The 11,278-nt window shown below is 55.2% G+C and overlaps 1 protein-coding gene across 1 annotated transcript in view; it reads left to right on the top strand.

Annotated features, from left to right (window-relative positions):
- The first annotated feature begins 1,044 nt into the window (after positions 1-1,044).
- Positions 1,045-11,278, top strand: part of ASPH (aspartate beta-hydroxylase) — a 29,417-nt gene continuing 19,183 nt past the window's right edge. The window contains exons 1-3 of the mRNA XM_078862761.1: positions 1,045-1,245; positions 8,109-8,138; positions 9,204-9,401. Of these exons, the coding sequence (XP_078718887.1) occupies positions 1,176-1,245; positions 8,109-8,138; positions 9,204-9,401 (298 nt within the window). The 5' untranslated portion in view covers positions 1,045-1,175. The remainder of the gene's footprint in view (positions 1,246-8,108; positions 8,139-9,203; positions 9,402-11,278) is intronic.

Raw genomic sequence — 11,278 nt, 5'->3', positions numbered from 1 at the left:
GAGGAGTCGTGACCGGATCGGCAGCGTTCCTGTTCTTTTGCAGCGCCCCGCGCTGTTTGGTTTAGAAAAATAAAAAAAAATCTGTTCCAAAGCTTCCCATCCCACCCACCCCACCCACTACCACCCACCCCATCCACTACCACCCACCCCACCCACTACCACCCACACCCCACCCACTACCACCCACCCCACCATCAGCCCCCCCACCATCCACCAGCACCACCCACCACGACCACCCCCCACCATCAGCCCCCCCACCCCATCCACCACCACCCGCACCACCCCTTCACCACCACCCGCATCACCACCACCCCCCGCCACCCGCACCACCCATCCCACCCATCCCTCCGCCCCTCGGGCTAATCATTACAAAAACGAGCAGGGTGTGCGAGTGACAGCCTCCGTTCTTCCGACACACCACGAGTCGTGGTGTTGGCCACGGTGGTTGTTGATGCGCCTGTAGTCGTGTGTGTGTGTAGTCGTGTGTGTAGTCGTGTGCGTGTAGTCGTGTGTTTGTGTGTGTGTTGGCCGTGCAGGAGAGTGTGAGTGTGTACAAGGACAAAGACACACACACAACTTATTGGCACGCAGACACACACAGACACGTGCACACACACACAGACACGCATCTACACAGACAGTAGATACACAGTGCTGTTAACACGCTCTGCTGCTTACACACCCACAGACAACAGGCAGTCAACAACAGCAACCGCCATTCACCACGAAGTGTCGGTGACGTCAGCACAGCCGCCTTGTGCCAGGCTAGGTGCACTGTGGGTCGCGTGTCAAGTCTCACGAACACACGCACACGGGATACACACACACACGCACACACACACACGGTACACACACGGGATACACACACACGCAGCACACACACACACGCACAGCACGCACACGCAGCACACACACGCAGCACACACGCACAGCACACACACACGCGCACGGGATACACACACAGCACACACACACGCACACACACAGCACACACACAGCACACACACACACAGCACACACGCACACACAGCACACACAGCACACACGCACACACAGCACACACACAGCACACACGCACACACAGCACACACGCACACACAGCACACACGCACACACAGCACACACGCACACACAGCACACACGCACACACGGCGAGGGAGCGGAGAGGAGCGGAGATGAACGCGGACAGGAGGCGAAAGAAGAGCAAACTTAGTCACGGAGGAGGAGGCGCAGTGACTCAGTCAGGTATCTCACTCAGTCACTCACTCGGTCACTCACTCAGTCACTCAGTCAGTCACTCAGTCGCTCACTCACTCAGTCAGTCACTCAGTCACTCATTCACTCAGTCACTCATTCGGTCACTCACTCGGTCACTCACTCAGTCACTCATTCAGTCACTCACTCGGTCACTCACTCAGTCAGTCACTCAGTCAGTCACTCAGTCACTCAGTCACTCATTCACTCAGTCACTCATTCGGCCACTCACTCGGTCACTCACTCAGTCACTCATTCAGTCACTCACTCGGTCACTCACTCAGTCACTCATTCAGTCACTCACTCAGTCACTCACTAAGTCACTCACTCGGTCACGAAGTCACTCGGTCACTCAATCCTCACACTCGGTCACTCGCTCTCACTCACTAACTCGCAATCTCAGTCACTCTCTCACTCCTCACACTCAGTAGTCAGTCACTCACTCAGTCACACGCTCACTCAGTCACTCACTCCTCACTCACATCTCGCTCACTCAGTCACTCGCTCACTCAGTCACTCAGTCACTCACTCAGTCACTCACTCACACTCAGTAGTCAATCGCTAGTACCGCTTCTGGGACCCAGGGTACCGGGTACTGGCACGAGTCTGGGTCTCTGTGTGAGTCTGTGGGTCTCTGTGTGAGTCTGTGGGTCTCTGTGTGAGTCTGTGGGTCTCTGTGTGAGTCTGTGGGTCGCTGTGTGAGTCTATGGGTCTCTGTGTGAGTCTGTGGGTCTCTGTGTGAGTCTGTGGGTCTCTGTGTGAGTCTGTGGGTCGCTGTGTGAGTCTGTGGGTCTCTGTGTGAGTCTGTGGGTCTCTGTGTGAGTCTGTGGGTCTCTGTGTGAGTCTGCGGGTCTCTGTGTGAGTCTGCGGGTCTCTGTGCGAGTCTGTGGGTCTCTGTGCGAGTCTGTGGGTATCTGTGCGATTCTGTGGGTCTCTGTGTGAGTCTGTGGGTCGCTGTGTGAGTCTGTGGGTCTCTGTGTGAGTGTGGGTATCTGTGTGAGTCTGTGGGTATCTGTGCGATTCTGTGGGTCTCTGTGTGAGTCTGTGGGTCTCTGTGTGAGTGTAGGTCTCTGCGTGAGTCTGTGGGTCTCTGTGTGAGTCTGTGGGTCTCTGTGTGAGTCTGTGGGTCTCTGTGTGAGTCTGTGGGTCTCTGTGTGAGTCTGTGGGTGGTCTGTGTGAGTCTATGGGTCTCTGTGTGAGTCTGTGGGTCTATGTGTGAGTCTGTGGGTCTATGTGTGAGTCTGTGGGTCTCTGTGTGAGTCTGTGGGTATCTGTGTGAGTCTCTGGGTCTCTGTGTGAGTCTGTGGGTCTTGGTGTGTGAGTCTATGGGTCTCTGTGAGTCTATGGATCTCTGTGATTCTATGGGTCTCTCTGTGAGTCTATGGGTCTTGGTGTGTGAATCTATGGGTCTCTGTGTGAGTCTATGGGTCTCGGTGTGTGAGTTTGTCTCGGGCCAGATGGAGGAGCATTCCCAGGCGAGTGTCACAGCGTGCCACTGTAAACACGTGACAACTGCCTTCAGGAGTACCTGCCATGTGCCGCTGCGGGGAGCGGTGGTGTAGTGGTTAGCGCGCTGCGCTATGAACCCGGCGACCCGAGTTCGATTCCCGCCCACGGCCAACACAAAGTGACGATTATCTGAGCTGTCGACTGGGCCTCAAAGGAGGTGTGATGTGTAAAACCATTGCCAACGTGAATCCAGTGTCGTGGATTTTCTCTCCAACACACCGGTGGGCTGAAGTAGCGACTTGTTAATCTTGATTTGAAGCTTTCGTGAATGTACTCTTTTGTTATTTCGATAAAGTCACGTGGGTAGTCAAATAAAAAAATAATATAACACGACGTTTCGATCGCAACGAAGCGGAAACCTTATTGAAGTAACTTATTAACACTATCTCACTCACCCACTCACTATCTCACTCACCCACTCATTCAGTCACTCACACACTATCTCACTCACCCACTCATTCAGTCATTCACACACTATCTCACTCACCCACTGATTCAGTCACTCACTCATTATCTCACTCACCAACTCATTCAGTCATTCACACACTATCTCACTCACCCACTGATTCAGTCACTCACTCACTATCTCACTCACCAACTCATTCAGTCACTCACTCACTATCTCACTCACCCACTCATTTAGTCACTCACTCACTATCTCACTCACCCACTCATTCAGTTACTCACTCACTACCTCACTCACACACTCATCAGTCACTCACCCACTATCTCACTCACCCACTCATCCAGTCACTCACTCACTATCTCACTCACCCACTCATTCAGTCACTCATTCACTATCTCACTCACCCACTCATTCAGTCACTCACTCACTATCTCACTCACCCACTCATTCAGTCACTCACTCACTATCTCACTCGCCCACTCATTCAGTCACTCACTCACTATCTCACTCACCCACTCATTCAGTCACTCACTCACTATCTCACTCACCCACTCATTCAGTCACTCACCCACTAGCTCACTCACCCATTCATTCAGTCACTCACCCACTATCTCACTCATTCAGTCACTCACACACTATCTCACTCACACACTCATTCAGTCACTCACCCACTAGCTCACTCACCCATTCATTCAGTCACTCACCCACTATCTCACTCATTCAGTCACTCACCCACTAGCTCACTCACCCACTCATTCAGTCACTCACCCACTAGCTCACTCACCCACTCATTCAGTCACTCACCCACTAGCTCACTCACCCATTCATTCAGTCACTCACCCACTATCTCACTCATTCAGTCACTCACACACTATCTCACTCACACACTCATTCAGTCACTCACCCACTATCTCACTCATTCAGTCACTCACACACTATCTCACTCACACACTCATTCAGTCACTCACCCACTATCTCACTCACCCACTCATTTAGTCACTCACTCACTATCTCACTCACCCACTCATTTAGTCACTCAATAAATAACTCCCCACCACCTCACTCATTCGCTCACCCACTCATTCACCCACGAATTAACTCACCTAAACACACGAATTCACTCACCCACCCACTTGCCTCACCAACCCACTTAACTCACTCACCCACTATCTCACCCACCCACCAATTCGCACACTAAATCACCCACTCAATCATTCACTCACCCACCATTTCACTCGTTCCACTCATTCATTCACTCGCTCTTGCAAATTAGACTATCCTGGTATTTGAAGTTGTCACATTGTTCGACAAATTACATAGGAAACTTAAACTCACTCAATTTACCCCCTGCAGTCTCACTCACCCACTCATTCACTTACTCAATGATTAATTCACCCACTCAATCCTTCACTCACCCACCATCTGACTAATTCACTCACGCACGTATTCAGTCACTCAACCACGATCACACTCATCCCCCTCATTCACCCACCCACCATCTGACTCATTCATTCATCCACTTATTCAGTCACTCAACCACTATCTCACTCACCCCCCTCATTCACCCACTCAATCAGTCACTCACCCACCATTTGACTAATTCACTCACGCACGTATTCAGTCACTCAACCACGATCACACTCATCCCCCTCATTCACCCACCCACCATCTGACTCATTCATTCATCCACTTATTCAGTCACTCAACCACTATCTCACTCACCCCCCTCATTCACCCACTCAATCAGTCACTCACCCACCATTTGACTAATTCACTCACGCACGTATTCAGTCACTCAACCACGATCACACTCATCCCCCTCATTCACCCACCCACCATCTGACTCATTCATTCATCCACTTATTCAGTCACTCAACCACTATCTCACTCACCCCCCTCATTCACCCACTCAATCAGTCACTCGCCCACGGTATCACTCATTCACTCACCCACCCACCATCTGACTCATTCACTCACCATCTTACTAATTCACTCATCCACCATCTCGCCCACTTATTCACGCTCTCACCCACTCACTCTTGCAATTGAAACTCTCCACCCTGGTCTCTTGAGATTATCAGTTGCAGCTTAAACCAAACAAACTCGAATCTCGATCTTTTTCACCACAATCCCCGATCGACAGAAATATCTAAAAATAGAAAAGAAATAACAAAAAACACTTTTACATAACCCAGGGTGTGGTGGTGGTGGCGGTGGTGAACTAAGCACGCTATGCCGTGAACCTGGCGACCTGAGTTCAATCCGCCCACACGACGACTAATGTCAGTGGCCGGTCATATCTGGACCTGTCCACATTCCTTCGCCGACCGACAATGAACGAATGAATGACCGGCGTGGTGAAGTATGGTCAAACAGGCGCCATGACGGACAACAGTGTGTGGGGGGAGTGGTGTGTAAGCCAGCGGTGAAAAACGGCTGAAATGTAACTTTTTAATATTGAGAGCAAAGAATTTGTTTTTTGCTTAAACGAGACTGCATAAAGGTGCAGCCCCGCAGCATCTTGATCACGTCACTGCTGGCGGAAGCACCTCCGCTGGGGAGGTAGCCCTGCAGTGGCTACGCACGCGGCTGGCCCCGTGACCCAGCGCGGTGTGGAGGCAGCAGCAGCTAGGGTTGGTGGATCACCGCGCAGATGATGTCGGAACAACACGGAACTGATACACGGCTATCGAAACCCGCAGGGATTCGCAGCTATACAGCCCCACCTCTCCGTCCTCTCTATGCAAGTGCTCCGAAGAAGGGCCATTCCCCGAAACGTCACCTATTACAGTGTCAATATTTTTCCAAATAAGGCCACAGGCACGCACTCGGCGTTGGTGTGCGTCCCGCTGACTGGGAGTTGCAAGTCGAGCGTGCTAACCATCGCGCCCACCGCTCCACCACCTTGGTGACACATTCGTGATTGTTGTTCTTGATAGCCGCATGATGTTTACGTTCGTTTTCGATGCCTCGGGGTGGCGGGGGGGCTTTGTTGCGGCGCGTTCTGAGAATCGTGGTGGTGGTGGCGGTTGCGGTATTTAGGTGCCGAGGCAGTGGCAAAACCTGCTTAGACCCACCACCACCACCATCCACCAACACAGACAAAGATCCCCCGGGTAGCTTTCACAGACTGGTGGGGCAAGTGCTGTTAGCGAGCACCTATGAAGGCCGGCACGGCACACGAGGGGTGGGTGGCCAGCGACCACGCACGGCCGCCTTTGTCTCCCTCGTTGCAAATGTTTTTACACATCGCACCAGGTACTCTATTGAGGCTGAGTCGACCTAGGGGAGGCGCAGGATGGGTTCCAATAATCGTCACTTGGTGTTGACCGTTGAGCGGGAATCGAACCCGGGTCACTGCCGGGTTCGTAGCGCTAACCGCTACTACACTAGCGCTCCCCCCCCCAAACACCACCACTACCACCACCACCACTACTACACTACCACCACCGCCACCACCACCACTACTACACTACCACTACCACCACTACCACCACTACCACTACCACCACCCACCCACCACTACCACCACTACCACTACCATCACCCACTACCACCACCCACACACCACTACCACCACCCACCCACCACTACCAACACCCACTACCACCACCCACACACCACTAACCACCACCCACCCACCACTACCACTACCACCACTATCCACACACCACTACCACCACTCACCACTACCCACACAACACTACCACCACCATCACCACCACCACCACCACTACCCACACAACACTACCACCACTACCACCACTACCACCACTACCACCACTACCCACACACCACTACCACCACCCACACACCACTAACCACCACCCACCACTACCACTACCACCACTACCACCACTATCCACACACCACTACCACCACTACCCACACACCACTAACCACCACCCACCACTACCACTACCACCACTACCACCACTATCCACACACCACTACCACCACTACCACCACTACCCACACACCACTAACCACCACCCACCACTACCACTACCACCACTACCACCACTATCCACACACCACTACCACCACTACCCACACACCACTAACCACCACCCACCACTACCACTACCACCACTACCACCACTATCCACACACCACTACCACCACTACCACCACTACCCACACACCACTAACCACCACCCACCACTACCACTACCACCACTACCACCACCCACACACCACTAACCACCACCCACCACTACCACTACCACCACTACCACCACTACCCACACACCACTACCACCACTACCCACACACCACTAACCACCACCCACCACTACCACTACCACCACTACCACCACTATCCACACACCACTACCACCACTACCACCACTACCCACACACCACTAACCACCACCCACCACTACCACTACCACCACTACCACCACCCACACACCACTAACCACCACCCACCACTACCACTACCACCACTACCACCACTACCCACACACCACTACCACCACTACCCACACACCACTAACCACCACCCACCACTACCACTACCACCACTACCACCACTACCACCACTACCACCACTATCCACACACCACTACCACCACTACCACCACTATCCACACAACACTACCACCACTACCACCACTACCACCACTATCCACACACCACTACCACCACTACCACCACTACCACCACTATCCACACACCACTACCACCACTACCACCACTACCCATACACCACTACCGATAACCACCAACTACCACGCCCCAGCACCACCCACTACCACCACCCACCCACCAATACCCACACACCACACACCAACCACCACCACCCACCACCGGCTGCCACCAGCCACCACCACCAACGTCGCAACATCGCCATTGTTTCGTGACTGCGATTGCTTGTTTTGTCGCGTGCGCTCATTGCAACGTTCTCTCTCGCCCTCCCCTCGGTGTCTCCCTTCAGGCACCCCGAAGCAGCTCCAACGGAAGCAAAGTACGCGTGTGACTCCCGCTCCCTCGCTCTCTCTGCCCGTGTTCACCACGCCACCGCTCACACGTCCTCTGCCGCACTCGAATATTAATAAGAGCCAGGAAGACGATCCGTGCGCGTGTGTGCGCTCTGTAAACGCTTTTTCTGTACCTGTCTGGGTCGGTGAGTGGGTGATTGAGTCGGTGGGTGATTGGGAGTGTGCGTGAGTAGGTGAGTGAGTGGGTGTGGGTGGGTGTGTAAGGGAGTGAGTGACGAGTGGGTGTATGGGTGGGTGGGTAAGTGAGTGAGCGAGTGGGTAAGTGAATGAGTGGACGAGTGGGGGTGGGTGGGTGGGTGAGTGAGTGAGCCAGTTGATGTGTGTATGCGTGGGTAAGTGAGTGAGCGAGTGGGTGTATGGGTAGGTGGGTGGATAAGTTAGTGAGCGAGTGCGTGGGTGGGTAAGCGAGTGAGTGAGCGAGTGGGTGTGTTAGTTGGGTAGGTAAGCGAGTGAGTGAGCGAGTGGGTGTGTTAGTTGGGTAGGTAAGCGAGTGAGTGAGCGAGTGGGTGGGTAAGCGATTGAGCGAGTGGGTGTGTGGGTGTATGGGTGTGTTAGTTGGGTGGATAAGCGAGTGAGTGAGCGAGTGGGTGGGTGGGTGAGTGGGTGTGTGGGTGGGTGGATAAGCGAGTGAGTGAGCGAGTGGGTGTGTGGGTGAGTGAGTGGGTGTGTGGGTGTGTGGGTGTGTGGGTGGGTGTGTGGGTGGGTGGATAAGCGAGTGAGTGAGCGAGTGGGTGGGTGTGTGGGTGAGTGAGTGGGTGTGTGGGTGTGTGGGTGGGTGTGTGGGTGTGTGGGTGTGTGGGTGGGTGTGTGGGTGGGTGAGTGAGTGGGTGTGTGGGTGTGTGGGTGTGTGGGTGGGTGTGTGGGTGGGTGAGTGAGTGGGTGTGTGGGTGTGTGGGTGTGTGGGTGTGTGGGTGTGTGGGTGGGTGTATAAGCGAGTGAGCGAGATTTAACCCATCATACTTCACTTACACGCGCCTATTTTTCCCGCGGGACTTTAACGCCGTCTCTCGTTCTCTCCGCGTCCCCACTAGATGGGAGCCAGCCGGGCACCTCCTCCACCTCGTCGGGGCTCCCCACGGCCTCGCGGCGAGCTGACAACGAGGAGGGGGCGGGGGTCGGGCGACGATGGCTCACCCTCACCGCCGTCGTCACCGTCGCAGCCGTGCTCGCTGCCGTCCTCGCCGTCGCGATTATCGTGCTGGGGTGGGCGGATTCCGGCACGCTCTCCGGTAGGCCTTGTGGGGGGCTGGGCTGGCGGGGGCGGGGGGGGGATCGAGTGTTGCCCCCTTGCACAAGACGGGGGTTTTGCCCCGGTGCTCCGGTTTCCTCCCACGTCGGTATAATAACAATAAAAACAACCGTACATCGTTAAATCTGCTGAAAGCCCCGTGACGAGTAAAGCCTCGATCCAGCAGCAGCAGGACCCTCCTGGCGTGGCTCTCCGGAGAGAATGGAACAAGCCGAGTGAACGAATGGCGGCCTGACCTCCACACGGCCTCCCCTCCTTTGACTGCAATTCTCTGTGACGGACCTCGCCCATCGGCCACCCTCCAGCGCACCACGGACCCCTTTGTCCTCGGAGCGCGGACGGAACCGGTGTCCGCTGATCGCGAGGGGGGCGGGTGGTGGCACGATGGTGGCGTGGCAGCCACGTACGCACACGCGCGCACAGGACAAAGATCCCCCATTTCGCTTCGAGAATTTTGGTGCAGGTGCCTTGATCGAGTAGCACCTATGAAGGCCGGCACGGCACACAAGGGGATGGATGGCCATCACCACGCCCGGCTGCCTTTGTTTCCCTAGTGGCGATTTTTTTAAACCACGCCAGGTGGTCATCTGACCCAGGGGAGGCCCGGGGCCGATTAAAACAAATTGTCACCGGTGTAGGCCGTGAGCAGGAATCAAACTCTGGTTGCAGGGTTCGTACGGCAGCTCTCTAACCGCTACGCTACCGCTTTCCACAAAGTGGGGTGATGTCACCACGGCGCCTGTGCCAGGCTATGTGCACTTTACGGCCACGTGAAGTGTCGAACGCCCGCTGGCAGGAGACCACGGGACGGGCCCAGGTGCCATTGGTTGACTGACACGCACACACGCACACACGCACACACGCTCACACGCACACACGCAGCCCCTTCCCACGCCCTTGCGCGCGTCGCGCTCCACCGACTAGCCGAACGCAAAACAAACTCTTTTTGTCACCCGCGTTCGGATATTTTTACGACCAGCATCGCAGATGCGGGAGTGTAGCCCCCCTTCCACCCCCTTCCCACGCACCCCGCTTGGACCGACGCAGTGACGCGCGGCGTCACGGGCCAGCGGTCGTTACAGTCGGCCTGCATGCGGGCGTGGGCGTGGGTGTGTCCGTGGGCGCGTGCGTTCATTGTCTTGGGGAAGCCGGGTGGTCGGCACGTCACCTGGACCAGCACGGCCGCCCGCACGGTTGCGCCACGCCGTCTTGTCGCCCTGCGTCACCGTCTCCGCCCCGGAGTGGAAGAGCGGCCTTGACGCGGCCACACTCTGCCGAGTGAGAGCTCGCGACGAACGCCATCAACGCGGCGAGCGAACATCGACCGTCGATCTCCTGGTCTCCAGAGCAACAGCACCGAGCCATGGCAATCGCCCTGCTCAAGGCCAAACGACGATGTGCCAGATAGGCCCTGGGGAAAGGATCCTCCAACTGAACATTGAGGGAATCTCCCGGGTGTCTAAGCCGTTGGTGACTTCGCGGGTCAAGCGCTGGTGGCTCGGACCCGGACATGACCCCCAGGATCTCGACATCTGTGACCCCCGCCTGAGCCACGCTGGCCACTTCTGGGAGGGCCCTCTTGTCAAGTGGCCTCGGGGTCAACGACTCTTGACCCCCTCTCCACATCTCCCTGAGCCGTGGAGATCATTGCCCTCTCTCACTCCCCCTCCCCAACCGCGCTTGTGAATCAACAACCAAAACACGTGGCACGAACACTAGTTATACATGTGTTCGTATTTATCACGATTAAAACGTAGGTTCTCGCGACCAATATTTTCCATGATAGAGCTTTTATTCGGTTAGATCACGGAAATATAAATGCGTCGTTAAACTCGCCACCACACGACACTCAGATTG

Source organism: Lampetra fluviatilis, chromosome 14, assembly GCF_964198595.1.
Source record: "Lampetra fluviatilis chromosome 14, kcLamFluv1.1, whole genome shotgun sequence".
In the NCBI taxonomy this organism is placed as follows: Eukaryota; Metazoa; Chordata; class Hyperoartia; order Petromyzontiformes; family Petromyzontidae; genus Lampetra; species Lampetra fluviatilis.
The sequence above is the reverse complement of the archived record's forward strand: the minus strand, read 5'-3'. Positions and strand labels throughout refer to the sequence as shown.